Source organism: Myotis nattereri (genome assembly GCF_964212035.1).
Source record: "Myotis nattereri genome assembly, chromosome: 8".
Lineage (NCBI taxonomy): Eukaryota > Metazoa > Chordata > Mammalia > Chiroptera > Vespertilionidae > Myotis > Myotis nattereri.
The window spans coordinates 89,935,030-89,953,000 of record NC_138083.1 but is presented as its reverse complement, the minus strand read 5'-3'; the positions used below and the strand labels follow the sequence as shown (position 1 = coordinate 89,953,000).

At 40.7% G+C, this 17,971-nt stretch overlaps 1 protein-coding gene across 1 annotated transcript in view; it reads left to right on the top strand.

The window, feature by feature from the left end:
* DSG4 (desmoglein 4) overlaps nucleotides 1–17,971 on the top strand; it is a gene marked incomplete at both ends in the record, with an annotated part of 37,771 nt that overhangs the window by 15,517 nt on the left and 4,283 nt on the right. Inside the window, 11 exons of the mRNA XM_081096465.1 lie at nucleotides 748–903; nucleotides 1,250–1,394; nucleotides 2,109–2,275; nucleotides 2,547–2,681; nucleotides 3,516–3,701; nucleotides 6,689–6,960; nucleotides 8,216–8,355; nucleotides 11,076–11,303; nucleotides 14,038–14,343; nucleotides 15,257–15,396; nucleotides 15,532–15,595. Coding sequence (XP_080952591.1) covers nucleotides 748–903; nucleotides 1,250–1,394; nucleotides 2,109–2,275; nucleotides 2,547–2,681; nucleotides 3,516–3,701; nucleotides 6,689–6,960; nucleotides 8,216–8,355; nucleotides 11,076–11,303; nucleotides 14,038–14,343; nucleotides 15,257–15,396; nucleotides 15,532–15,595 — 1,939 coding nt within the window. The remainder of the gene's footprint in view (nucleotides 1–747; nucleotides 904–1,249; nucleotides 1,395–2,108; nucleotides 2,276–2,546; nucleotides 2,682–3,515; nucleotides 3,702–6,688; nucleotides 6,961–8,215; nucleotides 8,356–11,075; nucleotides 11,304–14,037; nucleotides 14,344–15,256; nucleotides 15,397–15,531; nucleotides 15,596–17,971) is intronic.

The following is a 17,971-nucleotide window of genomic DNA, read 5'->3' as shown; positions in this document are numbered from 1 at the left end:
ATAAGATCTTTGGACTAGAGTGGAGCTCATCCAAGTTGCATTTCTAGCTGCCTTTACTTAATTGTGGATATGTGGGTAACAAGTCTTAGTATTTTATTGAGTGTTCTCATCTTTAGTATATAGGTTAGATTTCCAATTTTAAACTACCTTTGTTTAAATTTATGAGCCATAGATGTATACCTATGAAAACATAATCTAGATAGCAGAATATGTGTCATAAACTATGTTTGGCAAGTGAGTGATATGGTAAGTTTTGACTTACAAAATTATTGCCAATATCTCTAAACACTGTATTTCTCTTCTGATATCTACCATTTTGATTGAATCTCAAATCCAAGTCTAAGCAGAGTACATATTAATACAACAGTCTTCTTACAAAATAGTAAAGATTCTGAGTTCTTCTGTTAAACATTTTCTCTATGTGCAAAACAAATCAGAGACATGAACAACGTAACGTTAATAATAACAAATCTAGCATCAGACGTGGTTGTGCCCTATGTCAGTCATGGGGTGGGGAGTATACATTTTACCTCATACAATCCCCACAACAAGCCTGGGACATAAGTTGTATTATCCCATTACAAACCAGTACTTGACAAAATTAAGTGCATTGTCCAAGGTCACACAGGCCTATGTCATGGTGCCGGGTTTCAATATAAGACCTATCTGGCTGCAGAGCCTTTCCCTCCTTGTTCCACCACCCTGTGAAGTTCATATCCGCCCTAAATCCTCGCCGCTTTCTCATAGATCCGCTCAGACTGCGAAGTGAGCCAGAAGATTACGTACCGCATCTCTGGGGTAGGCATTGATCGGCCACCATACGGAGTGTTTGCCATTAATCCTCAGACGGGGGAAATTAACATCACCTCCGTGGTGGACAGAGAGATAACTCCACTTTTCCTGGTAAGTCACAGCAGTGTGCTTTGATTTACACGTATTATTTTTCATGCCTTAAAAAAAAATTCATCCCAGGACTAATGCCTACTTCTGATAAAACACGGTAGAATGAAACTGAATAAAGGGCTTGAGGAGGTAGGAAGAGTATGAAAATAGATTATGGTTCAGAATTCTCTGGTGTATTATATAAGCACATGATCAAATGTCTTGACAATACTTAAATTACTAGACTGTAAAAGTAGTCTCAATTGACTGAGAAAATTGTTTCCCTGCATGTTTCCTTATATATTTTCAAGCACGTAACTGAATTTCCTTTGGTGGAGAAAGACAGGTTTTTTCCAACTTTCCACAGATCTATTGTCGGGCTCTGAATGCACGGGGTGAAGACTTAGAAAGGCCTCTTGAGCTTAGAGTCAAAGTTATGGACATAAATGACAACCCTCCAGTCTTTACACAAAATGTGTACACAGGCAGCATTGAAGAAAACAGCGATGCAAGTGAGTAGACCAATCTCCTTCTCTGCATTGTGCCACTTCTATTCCTCTTGGACAAAGCTTTAGGAGATTGAAATATAAGTAATTTAAAGCATTTAAGGAGTGCAAGTACTTTATAAAGTGTTTTAAGAAGCAAATCACTATGATTTTTGTCATTAATGGTGTAGCTAAAGTTATAGTAAGACAGGGTGGGGCAAAAGTAGGTTCATAGGTGTGAGTACGTGAAACACAGTTTATTCTTATATTATTATTAGTTACTAGAGGCCCAGTGCACAGATTTGTGCACCAGTGGGGTCCCTCGGCGTAACCTGTGGGGATCTGTGGAGGAGCTGCTCCTGCCCATCCCAGCCCCACTCATCCCAGTCAGCTGAGCAGCACTCCCGCTGTGGGAGCACACTGACCACCAGGGGGAAGCTCCTGCATTGATTGTCTGCTCCCTGGTGGTCAGTGAGCATCACAGCGACTGGTCGACCAGTCAAGTGGTCAACGGGTCAAATGGTCGACAGGTCACTTAACGTTTTTATATAGAGAGATTATATGGCTGTCCATACAAACAACTGTAAACCCACTTTTGCCCCACCCTGTCCATGCTCATGGATAACTAGAAGAGAGAGCCAGCAGGAGAAGGCCAACCATTCTTTCTTCCTTTGCCTGCTGATTTACCAAATTGATTTTAACAGTGTCCCCAACACTCTCCATCTCCATCTTCATTTCTAGACACACTGGTAGTGAAGTTAAGTGCCACCGATGCAGATGAAGACAATCACCTGAACTCTAAAATCGCCTACAAGATCATCTCTCAGGAGCCAGCAGGTGCACCAATGTTCATCCTGAACAGGTACACCGGCGAGGTCCGCACCATGTCCAGCTTCCTCGACAGAGAGGTAAAACCTTCCGGGAATGAATGCGAAGAAATAAAGGATACAGTTTTGAAAATACGGAGATGAAATAATGCATGTATGCCCTTCATCCAGTGTAAAGGGGGGAAGGAAAAAGAATCCAAACATTATTTTAAATGAAAATTATATAGATTAAAAATTATATTAATATATTATATAAAATTATAAAAGAACGGGGGAATAATGACATGAGAATGTGTTGGGTTTTATTCCAATGAAGACCTAAGTCTTACAACTCTTTTTCATCTTAATCAAGGAGCACAGCATGTACAACCTCCTCGTGCGGGGCTCGGACCGAGATGGAGCTGCAGATGGACTCTCCTCTGAGTGTGCCTGTCGGATCCAGGTCTTAGATGTCAACGATAATTTCCCCACCTTGGAGAGAACTTCCGTAAGCTGTTTCTCTTATCATCCCTTTTACATAAATGTCAATCATCAATTTACTTTCCCACTAGTTGTGGTTCTTTTACATGTATGGATGTACTCAGCTTTACTATATAAACCTCGACATTTTTTTATGTATAATAATGAATCTTAATTTGGGGTATTTGCCTTTGAGTCACTCACTATTCCATAATGATCTCCTCTGTGAAAACAATAGACCAATATCCTCCATATATTCCATTTGAAGAAGTGTAGGAATTTATTAATATCATTCTGGGAATCCTATAACAATGTTGATGGATTGTATATGCCTGATGATTTATTGAATCAATTCTAACAGAGTCCCAAACATTCTCAACTTCCACTTTCAGACTTAGGCAGAAAGAAGCATAAAATCAAAATCAGCAGAGCCAAATCTGCTTGCCACTTGTTTTGGTAAAATATATTTTTTCTATTGGACCACAGTGGTACTTATTCCTTTACGTGTTGTCTGTGGTTGTTCTAATGCTACAGCAGCAAAAATGAGTAGTTACAGCACTAATCTCAGGCCTACAGAGCCTAATATATTTACTATCTGGCCTTTTATAGAAAAGGAGGAAGGTATGGAAAATGAAAAAAAAAAACAAGGAAAATGAAACAATGCAGTCTGGCCCTAGTTTTACAGATAGCACATGAAAATCACTTTACTCTTAGATTTCTTGTTGAATATATGTCATTTAATAATGACGCAGAAATCTCTGACACAGTTTGTTGTTAGTATTGTAAATGATAATTCAGGATTTGAAGCTAACTTTCCTCTTTTGAAAATTCACTGACTACAAAATTGGTCTGTGTCACTCAGTACTCAGCAAGCATTGAGGAGAACTGTTTGAATTCGGAACTGATGCGGTTAAAAGCCATTGATCTTGATGAGGAAGGCACGGATAATTGGCTGGCAAAATATGTAATTCTCTCCGGGAATGATGGGAATTGGTTTGAGATTCAAACAGACCCACGAACCAATGAAGGCATTTTGAGAGTCGTCAAGGTACAGTATGAGATCTGCAACCTTTTCTTTTAAAGATGTTTTAAAATACTCTCAGAGACAGGATCCGCCTACAAAAAGCAACCCACCCACAGCCTTGAATACTGTTTCTGTGAACAAGCACCCTAAGTAAGCTTCCTTACTTACTGAGACCGCCAGCCAAGCAACACATTATTTATTACCAAGAAAAATAAGGCTATTTTGTTCTCACATTCTCACAGTGTCCAATGTGTAGTTGAGAAGTCAAGACAAGGAGCCCCATGTTAGAAAATAATATGAGAGTTAAAAACATAATAAATACCCCAGCTGGCATGGCTCAGCTGTTGAGTGTCAACCTATGAACTGGGAGGTCATGGTTCAATTCCCATTTAGGGCACATGCCCAGATTGTGGGTTCAATCCCTAATAGGGAGTGTGTAGGAGGCAGCCCATCAATGATTCTCTTATCATTGATGTTTCCATCTCTTTCTCCCTCTCACTTCCTCTCTGAAATCAATAAAAATCCTATATAATAAAAGCCTAATATACAAATTGTCCCCTCGACCGGGAGTTCAACCAGCGGGCGGGGCAAGCCAGCCAACTCCCTGCGACCCCTCTCCCTGGCCAGTCCCACCCCAGCTGGCGGTGGCAACAGGCAGCCTGGGGAAGGGAGGCCATGGCCAGCAGCCAGCAGCAGCTAGGGAACCCTACCCATGCACAAATTTCATGCACTGGGCCTCTAGTATATTATAAAAAACATAATAAATAGTAGTACAGATGTCATATAAAACATAATCAATTGCTAACTGGGTGAAAGCTGAGAGAATTACTGAGATCAGAGGGGGGAATGCTTTTGAGCTAGATCTGTCTGAAAATATTCCATACAGGGAATAAGTTAAGCAGGGCCTTCCAACGGAGACTGCTCGGGTGGGAAATGAAGTGAGCACACATACAGGGAAGAACATGTAATGCACATGCAGGGCATGTGAACACCTCTGTGGAGCTGTGCAGAGTATCCGCCTAGAGAAGCAATGAGACTCAGGAGTGGAGATGCTGAGTGGGAGCCAGTCTGTGAGAAACTTGAAAACCAACCTAACGGGCTTGGCTTTTTCCTATGGATTAGCTTTTCTCAAACTACTTCCCATTTTTACTGAATGGGCGGCAATATAATCTGAAGGTACAAATTAGAAACAAAACTACAAACTAATAAGATTCAAATTAACATCGATGTAACAAAGGAGATTAATTTCTCAAACACAATGACTACTAACAACATAGACAGAACTTCCAGCTATGAGCATACAGACAGACAGACGCGCACACACATTTAGTTTGACCCCTGGTGATCATTCAATGTTGTCACTGCTTTTCTCTATTCCTGTGAGACTTTTATCAGCCATTTAGACTCCTTGAAATACAAAAATATCGTTTACATATTGAGTCTTTCTCTGTTTTTTAAATTGTCTGGAGCAATTAAAACATTACTATTTTTCCACGAAACACAACCATTAGCATGGAAATCATGTGGTGCACAAATTTATAAAGTGGTCATCAAAATTATGGAAAAAACCTTTACGTTTTATGCTTGTCATTCTAATGAACACAAAAAAAGAGTAATTCATGCAATGACTATGACTTATATAATTGTCTTCTGTGAGAGTCAAAGTGTTTTAAAGACATACTTAGCTTATTGAAAAATAAAAATATTGGATTCAGCCGAAACCGATTTGGCTTAGTGGATAGAGCATCGGCTTGTGGACTGAAAGGTCCCAGGTTCGATTCCGGTCAAGGGCATGTACCTGGGTTGCGGGCACATCCCCAGTAGGAGATGTGCAGGAGGCAGCTGATCAATGTTTCTCTCTCATCGATGTTTCTATCTCTCTCCCTTCCTCTCTGTAAAAAAATCAATAAAATATATTTAAAAAATATATATTGGATTCAATTTATGAAAATTGATTAAGGTAGTGTTAGATGCTGTGTAGACAAAATATCTATTAATATATATTTTTTTCCCTGCATAACTTCCCAAGTCTCTTAAAGAGAGCAGAAAAATATGCTTGAAGACATCAAAATAATATGACAAGGCTAGTTAATATGGAGTGAAACCCCTTAATGTGTGTGTTAGCACATAGCCAGAAGAACTGTGTGCTTAGATCATGTATGTGTAATTCCCCTAGGATTTGGCATTTGGAATGGTGTCACTAATGACCTTTACTGAAGCCACCCTCAGTCAAGGCTTTTGACTGAGCTTTCTATAACCTTTTCCTTAGTGTGAGGGAATTATAAATTATTTAGTTCAACTCCAATTTATTGAGAATTGTTATGTGCTACAGATATGAAAGTGAATGGGACATGATCTTCATTCTCAAGGAACTTGTAGTTTTAAAAGACAAAACGAAAATTTGAAATTTCTGTCAATAACTTTCTTTTTGCTATTTACTGATAAATATGTATCGAAATACTAACACACAATACAAATATATGTATGTGTGTACATATGCATTCACTTCGACTTTGAGAGGAATTGCTACTCAACTAGAATTTTAACAAAAAAATATTAATATTGGCTCCTTTAATCTGTTGATTATACTTTCAGAAATGCTCAGGTGTGAATTCTACATAGGAAACTCGGGCCTATGTATTCAGTTAACAGCTATGGACATTCTTTACTTCATTCTAATTTTATTTTTTATTTGTCATAAATACCTCATTTGGAAAAAAAGATCATTTTTCATTCCAGGGTTTTTATATATGAAGTTCAAAACTCCAGATTTGAGTCCAATTTAAATTCACAGGCCTAAATGACCTATACACCTCATTATCTAAAAGATAAAGGGGATCACATGTCTGAAATACACCTCATGCCATAATAAATAAAATTTTATCAATTCACAATCGGAATTGCATAACTCCTGGACTTTATGCTGGTGTAGTTGTGTCCTTACCATGGTTTCTTATTCTGTCAAAATAAATCTTTTGCTGTGTCAGAGTTTTTAATTTCTACCATTTCAGATGCTGGATTATGAACAAATGCCTAATATTCATCTTAGCATTGGAGTCAAAAACCAAGCTGAATTTCACCACTCAGTTGCCTCTCGATTCCGAATGCATTCAACCCCTGTGAGAATTCAGGTCATTAACGTGCGAGAAGGACCCACATTTGATCCAAACTCCATGACTTTCAGTGTGCAAGAAGGAGTAAGAGGAGATTCCTTACTGAATTATGTTCTTGGCACATACACGGCTGTAGATTTGGACACAGGGAATCCTGCCACGAACGTCAGGTACTGCAAACCCTTTGCTTGTGTTAGAGCAGCAATGCGTGGTTCTACCCAGTGCTGATTCGTGGAGCATGTGCCAGTGTGTGGGGCTTGAATTATTTTTGGAGTTCGGCTTTGCCTGTTCACCTGCTATAGAACACTACTGTGGCACTGGCATGTTCTTAGAATGTTAATCGTGTTTTACAGGCTGTAAGGGCTCCAACTGGGTGTAAGAGTAATTGTGTCCAGGGAGCAATTGTAAGATCAAAGAATCACCTTCAGTTACTCTGTGAGTCTCTTTGATCTTTTATGGCCAGTGGTACCACCCTGGACCTGGGCTGACTAAGCCATATCGTAAACAGTAAGACATCATAAAAGATGAGTCACCGCTTGTTTTTTTTTTTAACCTGTGTTATCTATAACTTTGGGGCTAATTTCAACCTTCTACTTAACCTTATGAAGAAGGATAGTATTGAAGCTAAAATAATGTAGAGAGTCAGAATTAGAAAACAGAAAAGTAGGAATTAGGGGCATGAGGTATATATATTATACATGAGTTAGACCTATATAAGATAGTCTGGAAAATAACTATAGTGAAATATATAAATATTCTTTATATCCTTTTCTTTTCTCCCTTCTTACACCCAATATTTTTTGAGTGAACAATCTGTTGACTTAGAAATTGCTTTGATTGGAACAATTTTGATTATTTAATCAGTTAACAAATTAAAAGACATCAACACTTATGGAGTCGTCAGTATGGGATAGAGGAAAAGGGGATGTCAGATAAGGGCCATGGGAACTTAAAATTGTGCCTGGTGCAGACGAAAGATGTTCGCCCAAGCACTTTGAATCAATTATAAGTCACAAAACCCATATACACTAATGGAATAAATGATACCACAACCTCTGAAAGGCCAACAATGAAGTGCTCTGAAACCAATATACCTTAAAACTGAGGAGCAACTGATACATCCATGTGAATGAATAAAGGATATTTCCTTGATATTGCTATTATTTAATAAACAAACCTGAAACAGACTTATACATTTTATGAACAATTACATAAAGAAGTAGAGGAGTAAAAATTATGAAATTTTAAAACTCTGTGCATTAATATGTTCAATGTCAGAATTTTATTGACATAGATACATTTTATAATCCAAATCAATTGTTACTGTAAAGCAGCAAACACCATATATAAGTTTAATGCATTGGGTGTGACTAAACTTATTAACTTTCATATAAGCAAATGATGAAGTTATTTCCTTAAAAACAGGTATATCATAGGACATGATGCTGGCAGCTGGTTAAAAGTTGACTCGAGGACTGGCGAGATACAATTTTCTAGGGAATTTGATAAGAAGTCAAAATATATTACCAATGGGGTATACACAGCAGAGATCCTGGCTATAGATGGTAAGAAATTTATATTCAATGCTTTCATCAAATTATTAGTTTGCATTAAGTACGAATATTATTCTAATGTTGGTAGAAGATTGACTCAAATAAAATATATCATTCAGGAGTGTCTACAAGATTTACAGAGTTCTAAGTGCCTTAGACCAAGAACTGAATTCAGTACACTTACAACCACAATTTACATTTGTCATAATTTATTTCACCTACTTCTAAAAAAGAGTTGTATCAGACAGTGTAAAGCAAAAAAGTTAAAACATATAAAGAAAATTCATTTTCTGTTTATGGCCTTATCACTTGAGATGGTTCGCCGGATCTGCAGTGTTGGGAATGTTACAAGTGCGGCAAGATGTGCCCAAAGCTCACTGGGGACCAGCTGCAGGAAAGGCGGTGCCACTGCAGTCACTGCCACTGAGCCACCTGGAGGCCTGCGTGAGTGCCGCTTCTTAGACATGTTGCCCAAGTAAGATGTTAAGAACCAAGAACCTATTGCAAATACAGTGGGGCCTTGACTTACGAGTGTCCCAACTAACGAGTTTTTTGAGATACCAGCTGTCTCTCCGCAGATTTTTTGCTTTGAGTTGACAGAGTAATTTGAGTTAACGAGCTCCTTAACGAGCTCCTTAAGGAGCTCAGTCTCGGAAAGAATTAAACTCATAAGTCAAGGCCCCACTGTATAAGATCCAAAATAGAAGTCCTCAGCACAGATGAACTGAATTAACTTGTCCCTGAGCTGCTTTTCACATGGGAAAATCTATTAGGCCTTCCTCTAGGTGAGTAGCAACAGATATTTGTTTATCAATAGTTAATGATTCCCAGGAGTACTGCCTAGGAAACCAACCACTGCATAACAAAACAACACAAAAGGTCAGTAACCGCCAAGGGAGGAAAACAGAAGTCCCAGATACATTCCTATCAGAAGACAGATACTGAAGGTTTGCACTAAGTTTATATCTGAGCTTTACAATAGTAAACAAAGAGAGAGATAAATGGGCAGCGTAAGATTATAAAAGAAACCATGGTAATGCCCAAGCAATTACAACGCATACATTCTGGTCTTCATCCTGAGAGTGTCACGTTTTCACATCTGGGACAGTTACAGAAACAACATGGCCTCATTTATTATCAGAATTCTAGAAGGCCTCTTCTGACATGGACTCAGCATGCTGATCAGAGCCTAAGGTCGTCCATTGGTCATATGTGGAAGTCTTCAAAAACTAGGATAAAAATTAGTCATTTCAAGTGAATAAAGAAAGAGAAAAACACTAACAAAAATTTATGGACAAAAGACTACACACAGGGCCATCGTTTATTCATAAGCGGAGTGTATGCCCTGGCACAGAGGCCTCCTAGGGGTTCAGATAAGGCTGTTCAAAGATGAGGGGCCACAGCTCTTTATGTAGCAAAGGACACCGGAGCAAACAGCAATAACTTGAGCTGTGCATTGCCACATCCAATGGCCCTGAGAAAGTCCTGGAGGCCAGAGAAGGACACAGACAACCAGCTGTGGGATGACCCGATGGCTCTCTAATGAGAGCCTAAGCCTGGAAAGTCCAAGCTGAAGCAGGAATTAAGAACCTACTGCACAGCTGAAACCGGTTTGGCTCAGTGGATAGAGCGTCAGCCTGCGGACTGAAGGGTCCCGGGTTCGATTCCGGTCAAGGGCATGTACCTGGGTTGTGGGCACATCCCCAGTGGGAGATGTGCAGGAGGCAGCTGATCGATGTGTCTCTCTCATCGATGTTTCTAGCTCTCTATCTCTCTCCCTTCCTCTCTGTAAGAAATCAATAAAATATATTTTAAAAAAAAAAAAAAAAGAACCTACTGCACAAAACCATGTAGGGTACGGATAGCCTTCTAGTCTATTATCCTGTGGTTAACCAGATGGCTCTCCACTTAGGGACACAAAAATCATCTTTAAGAGAAGTTAACTTCTCCAAAAATGAGCTAGTAAAATACCCAAGAGATGATAATGTTCTAGTTTACAAATGATAAAACTAAGACCCTTCACAAGTTAAAAACAAAATAATTCTTTATTCATTGTAAAAGAACATAAACGTAGAAAAGTGAACTAAACCCCGCCTACTATTTCCTGGCACCTTGCCCTTTTTGATAAACTATACTAACCTAAAATTTATTCCAAAGAGGTTAGGGGGGAAAAAATAAAATATTTTTATATTTGTTTTTTGAAGTACCTTCTCCTAGAGAAATAGCATCTAATGGGTGGAATTAAACAAAATGGAAAGAAGAAATATAGACAAGTAGTTATTTCATTTCAATTGTGGTTATTTCAATAACCCAGGAGTCAATAAGCATTCTGAAATGGAGGCTCGGAGCTGTCTCCGTTACGGGGATGGGGTGGGAATGGACAGCAGGAAACCTTCTCTAGGAAGGACATTTCCTTTTGCATCTTAAGATGCAGAGGAGTTGGCAGAGTAAGACGGAGGTGAAAGCATTTTAGGAAGGATGACTATGATGCCAAGGAGTCTTGAGTTAGAAGGAAACTAGTCCAAAAAACTGGGAAGAAGGCAGAGTGGCTGGAGGGTTGTGAGCAGAGGCCAGGTGGTTTCAGGGCCGTGACGTAGGCAGGAACCCATCACGCTCCGTCTCAGGAGTCCCTCACACCGCTCCTATGTGCTGTGGCGTTGCCAGGGGATGTGAGAAAGAAATTTCTCCCTGACACCATTCATCCCAACACCCATGATGCTTTGCCCTTCCAGATGGCTCTGGGAAAACGGCTACGGGAACCATCTGCATTGAAGTTCCTGATGTCAATGACTACTGTCCAGTCATTGCTGCTGAAAGTAATGCCATCTGCACCGCCTCTCCATCCATCCTTATATCCGCGAGAGACATTAACCATCATTCTTACGGGTCTCCCTTTACCTTCCGTGTTGTTGATCAGCCACCAGGGACAGCTAACTTATGGGATATCAAACCAGTAAATGGTAAGTGGAATGCAAACTTGCTCACTTTAAAGACTAAAAGCAAAAACAATTACCAGTAATTAGTCAAGGCATGTCATATTTTCTATCTCTGTTTCCATAATTCTCACCATATTCATATTAAATGAAAAAAATTAATATGCACATTTACGCTATTTGGGAAAATGTTGAACTGAAATAAAAGTAAAAATGTCTTATCAATGCTGCATTTACAAATAGTAGTATGTAAAGATCAGTTTAGCCATTATTTTATAGATGGGGTGCTACACAAATATTTTATCAGTTTGAAATAAACAGAACTCTTGACAAACTCACCAGATGTCACAATTCCCTAGCCTAAATTATTTCAGGCAAGTCACTTAAATGTCTCTGAAACTCAGGTATGCCATAGATTTACATCTACACATTTTCTACTCACTTAGAAGCATATTAGGTCAAAGAAATCCTATATAATAAAAGCCTAATATGCTAAGTGTCCAGTTGTTCAGTTGTCTATTCAACCAATCAAAGCATAATATGCTAATGATATGCTAAGGCCGCTTAATCACCTACTATGACGTGCACTGACCACCAAGGGGCAGAGGCTCCAACCAGTAAGTTAACTTGCTGCTGGGATCTGGCCGTTCAGGACTGAGCAAGATGGGCCAGACATGCCCTGGAGCCCTCCTGCGTCTCTCCCTGGCCCCGATCATGCACTGGTGGGTTCCCTCGGCCTGGCCTGCACCCTCTTGCAATCTGGGACCCCTCAGGGGATGTTGGAGAACTGGTTTTGGCTGAATCCCACAGGCCAGGCCAAGGGACCCCACTGGTGCACAAATTCGTGCACCAGGCCTCTAGTTGTTTCTATAAAGAGCTATGAGCTCACACTTATTTGTAAGAATAAAAATTTAAATCCAATTGTGCAATATTAGATGAATGGTTAGGCAAAGTCTGGTACATATTAAGATATAGTACTAAGCAGCATTAAAATTAGAATTATATGAAGCATTTAGATACAAAGGAATGCATCAACCGAAGTATGTAAAGTATAAATATCCCAGAATGTATGTGTGTTAGTATTTTTGCTATATAAAAATGAAAGCAATGATTAAAATGAAGAGTAAATTTCAGACAACATAATATTTAATATACTTTAGGTTCTTTTCCCTGAAATGTTAAATGTCAATTAGAAAGTGAAATGCTCAGAGAGGGCCTCATTTGGGCTAAGCTGGCTGCCTAATCTCATAGTCACTTGGTAAAATAGGAAAGACTTTGGAGGCAGGGGTGGGAGGTGGGAGGGTGGAGGTCATATGCTAGAGCCCAAGGTGAGAGCAAACACTCCCCCTTTCTGAGGTTACCAAGCTTCTCCATCCACAGAAAGGAGAAACCATAAACTAATGCTGGGGAAAATGCCCCCACTAGGGACTTAGCCAAAGAAAGAAATGTTTTCCCCATAAAACCTTTTTGCTTGTCTCCACAAAACAACTGTAATCGTTTAGAAAGCTAAGCATATTAAAGCAATTCTATTAAAATTAAGACAACTCTGAATTCACCTTTCCCTATAAAGTCCAATAGTCCATTCTTAAACAATAATTTCTAGCCACATTTTCGTCATTCAGATCCTAAACACTATGAGTAAAAAATATAAGAATGTTCAACATGGACATTGGTAATGATATTCAATGATATTATAGATTTGCCAGTTATACACACACACACACACACACACACACACACACACACACATATCCTATATAATAAAAGGCTAATATGCAAAATTGACCGAACTGCAAAACAACTGGTCTCTATGATGTGCACAGACCAGCAGGAAGCAAATGCTCAACACAAGAGCTGCCCCATGGTGATCTGTGCGCTCCCCACAGGGGGAGCACCGCTCAACCAGAAACAGGGAGTGGGCCTAAGCCATCAGTCGGACATCCCCCAAGGGTTCCTGGACTGTGAGAAGGGCCAGGCCAGACTGAGGAACCCCCCAAGAGCACGAATTCCACACACCAGGCCTCTAGTTTATATATGACACTAGAGATAATATTCCCAGAGCCCTGTTTCAATGTTGGTGTCAAAGAACAGAATAAGTTTTCACCTAACATGCCACTATTTCACAGCTTTATTCAGGTCTTACTTTATGCCCAGGCTAAATTTTGGTACAACTAGGTGGTGTATCATATAGCTAACTGAAAGTAATAAGCAATAATTATTATTATTATTGAGTGCCATGAATTAATCAATTACTATTCATGTGTTAGGTGTAAATTTAATCATCTTCAAACTGCCTTGGGTTGATAAATAAATTTCAATCAATATTTAAGCAATAGTTTCTATAGAAAATCAATAAGCAATAATAGCACAAAGAATTAGAAAAACAATAGTTACTGGAATAATTTTAAATGAAAGGGCAAAGATTCTGAATAAGAGATAAACAACAGTTTTAGGGAGGATATTTGTAAATTGTAATCCTTAATTGAAGACTTCCAATATTTCCTCTCAGCTCAATACTCTTCCTTCATTGGACAAATATCTATTGCGTTCATATTATGGGCCAAGTATTGTTGTCTTTGTACAGATAACAATCCAGCAGGAAAAGTCTTAAAAATTCATTATAAGTGCTTCTTTGTTTTGTTTCTTGGTAAGTAGAGGGAGCTCTATGATTAAGGGATCAGGCCCTAAGTCAGGCATGAGTATTAGGAAGGGTCACCAGCAAGTGATTTAATTTCTTTCTCTTTCCTCTCCTCCCTTGCAGCTACCTCTGCCCTCCTGACGGCTGGGCAGCCGCTGTCAGTGGGAGCTTACCAAATCCCAATCCTGGTGAAGGACAGCTTCAACCGGGAGTGTGAACTGCCGCAGACGGTGAAGATAGAGGCCTGCGACTGTGACATCAGCCAAACGTGCTTGCACTCCAGCACTCCGGGCATCTACACCGGGGAGGGCAGCTCAGTTACCAGTGACATACATGGGCCTGTCCCTGGCGACCGCATTGAGGGTTCAAATGTTGGCCTGGGACCAGCAGGGATTGGCATGATTGCTCTGGGCCTCCTACTACTGCTCTGTGAGTACCGGCTTAAACCCCTCTTCGCAATAGTTCTCCCAAATAAGAATGGAACCAGGCTTGCGTTCATTTGGTCATTTCCCTTTATTATCTATGGCAATTTTTGTGAAAATCCGGAACTAAACAAAGGAGCTGGTGAGGGCATGTACGTGTTCAATAGCGGTGACTAAAGAGGTGTAGACTTGGTGAGGGTCCCAAAGACGGGGAACACGTGCAAGTCTAAGTCTAACACAGCAGAGCACAGAGTAAGCCTTCCAGTGAGAACTGCAGCAGAGGCTTCAAGCGCGGAGCGGCAGGAGCAGTTAAGTCCAAGGGGAAGGGTGGGCAAGTCTTCCTGGTGGAAGTGACTGAACCACTTCCTAAAAAGCTGAGGATTTTCTTAGAAAGAGGATGGTGTGTGTGTACACATACATGTATCCAGGGACCTGTATGTACACACATGACCAGGGAGGTTAATATGTATTTACTCAAATGTTAATCCACAGTTACATATAGATAGGCTTATAAATGCATACACATGCACAGATGATTACTTGTGAATAAATACACATCTATAAATGTGCATGCATTTATGGGGAACTAGGAATCCTAACATTTGATTTGAATCCTAAATCTGCTACCATCCAGTTCAGGAATCTCGGACGAGAGGAAAGACTTGCTTTCCTAATCTGCCAGGAAAGGGCCCAGACTACATGGTCTAACCTCCCTCCATTCCAGCTCTAACAGTCTGAGTTGGCGGGTTTGTATTTATAAACATGGATGTGTACTCTCGATCTCTTAGGGGGAAATGATGCTCTTACATTTGTCTCCATCCCCTGGTTCTAAATATAATGCCACATTTCCTGCAAAATGAAGCACTTGTGACTCCCTACGCTGAGCCACCTGCTGACTCTGTCTTTCGCGTTCCTGGCAGTGTCGCCGCTCCTGCTGCTCATATGCTGCTGCAAGCGAAGGCAGCCAGAGGGCCTGGGGACCAGGTTTGCCCCGGTGCCCGAGGGCGGAGAAGGAGTGATCCAGTCCTGGAGAATAGAAGGGGCCCATCCTGAGGACAGGGTGAGTACAAGCACATGGTGTTTCCATGGAAACCGAGCACGTCTTGATAGTTACACAGCCCACGAAAATAGAAAGATGTCCATTTTTAATATTTAACATAAAACATTCCTTTTTAAATATGTTTTTTCTTTTCAGGATGTGTCAAATATATGTGTACCAATAACCGCTTCTAACACGCAGGATCGTATGGATTCCTCCGGTAAGTGGACACCACAATTTTAAAATTTGAAAAATTACTAAGCCAGATAAACCTCATGTGTAATTACCTTTATAAAAACAGCATATCTATTGATCCCCTCGTATGACAGTATATGAGAAGTGACCACTTCGTTTTTCTATCTTAAACTGCAGGCAGTGAGGTGTAGGATAGCATTTTAAATGGTGAATTTTGGAGCCAGAATGCGTGGGTGTGATTCCCAGCTCTGCATCTTCGCAGTAATAAGTTCCTGGACAAAACACTCAACCTCTCTGGGCCTCACTTTTCTCATCACTGAAATTCAGTTTATGAGAGCACCTCCTTCAAAGTGTTGCTGTGAAGAGTGTGTGTGTGTGTGTGTGTGTGTGTGTGTGTGTATAAAAATTTGCCTGGTGCACAAAAATTTGTGCACTCAGCAGGGGGGGGGGGCCCTCAGTTATTAAACATTTATCGGCACAACACTGACCACATTGGTGGTGGTGGTGGTCTTGTCAGAATGTGTTATATTATGCAGATGAAAATCTATTTAAACAGATTTGATGTAGATATTTTCAAAGATGGAAGAATTGTCCCTGTCAGCTATTTTAGTTGATTCATATCTTCACTAATTGTCATCATTGCAAAGTTTTCAGTCCCCATATGGATTGCTGGATATAATAGGTCATGCGCTGTCCCTGTCCTTTGTAGCCTTTGTTACCTTAAGGACTCTAGTTTTCCATTTATATGTTTAAGCACCAACCTTACCGGCTTAAAAATGTAAGCTTTTAGCACTGCTCTCTGTGTTCCGTATCCTCCCGATGAAAAGTGGAGTTGGGTTGCAGCACAGGAGAGAAATTCAGAAGGGGAATATTGAAGTAATGACTGTAATAGGAGAAGAGGGAACCTATTTCCCTGGCCACAGGTGCTGGCGCCCTGGACCACAAGGCTGGCAGCTTCTCTGGGTGGCTGCAGCCTGGGACCTCGGGCAGGTAGCTTGTCCGTCTCCTGGGCAGCAGCCAGCCGCAGGCACTGGCGCCTGGACCAAAGGTGGGTGGCTTCTTCTTCTGGCGGCTTCTTCTTCTTCTGTGCTTCCAGGGAGGGCAGTCAGTTATGTGTATATGTGTGTGCATGCAAACATAGGCATGTACACGTGTGTATGTGGAAATCTGCTGGGCAAGTCAAAGTCATAGAAGAGTTGCCCCCTGTCTCTTGGATCTTCCAGAGATATCCCCCACTTTTTTATTCTATCACTACTGGAGAGTCAGTATTTGCAGCCAGCCAGCCAGTGACTCTCTCAGTGTCTATTTCTGATTTCCTCTTTCCCTGTCTGTCTTCCAACCCCTAATCATATTTCCACCTGGATGCATCATTTTTACTCCCAATATGCTGTAGAGAGAAGGAGTCAGGATGCTGTTTTCCCATGAATTGTACTCAGTAACAAACCAATTGCATTTTAGTTTGGCAATGCCCCTACCCACCCTTCAAATCCCTTCCACCGTGCATTTCTGTTTCCCTTTTTGTTTGTTGGATGGTTCTGCTGCTCCTTCTCCTCACCCCACCACCCTTGGATCATAATGTAAATTTCTTTTATCATGTCAAGAAATTATTAAAAATACAGGAACTTTGAAAAAAAATACAGATACTTCTCCGAACACCGGCCGCAGCCGCCGGCCTCTTCCCTGGCCCCCCTCTGGCTTCTTCAGTCGCTGATCCATGGCCGGGGGTGGGGGGGGGGGCTGCGGGGGGGGGGGCAGGGAAGAGGCAGGCGCTGGTGCCCGCCTCTTCCCTGGCCGCCCTCTGGCTTCTCCAATCACCGGCTGGGGGGCAGGCAAAGGCGGCCCCCAGGGATGCCTTTGCCCTGCCACCCGGCTCTTGCCTGCTGGCTGGGTTTCCAATCACTGTCCTTCCCCTTTCGCCTCCCATCATTGTGCCTACATATGCAAATTAACTGCCATCTTTGTTGGCGGTTAACCGCCATCTTTGTTGGTAGTTAATTTGCATATCGCCCTGATTAGCCAATGGGAAGCATAGCGAAGGTACGGTCAATTACCATGTTTGTCTATTATTAGATTAGATACACACACATATATATGTGTATATATATATATATATATATACACACACATATACACACAGATACACACACACACACACACACACACACATGTTTATGTGTATATGTCACACACATGGGGTATTCCCAAACATGTATAATTATAAAGGCAGTGTTCATTAAAATACATTTCATTTTCAAAATTGAGCTGTCAGCTCTTAAAGTGTGTATATATTTTGAGGGGTCACCCTGTACATTATGTATAGGATATACTATATATGTATGACATATATGTGATATACGAATATGCGTATATGTGTGTATCATGAAGTATATAGTCAAATAAT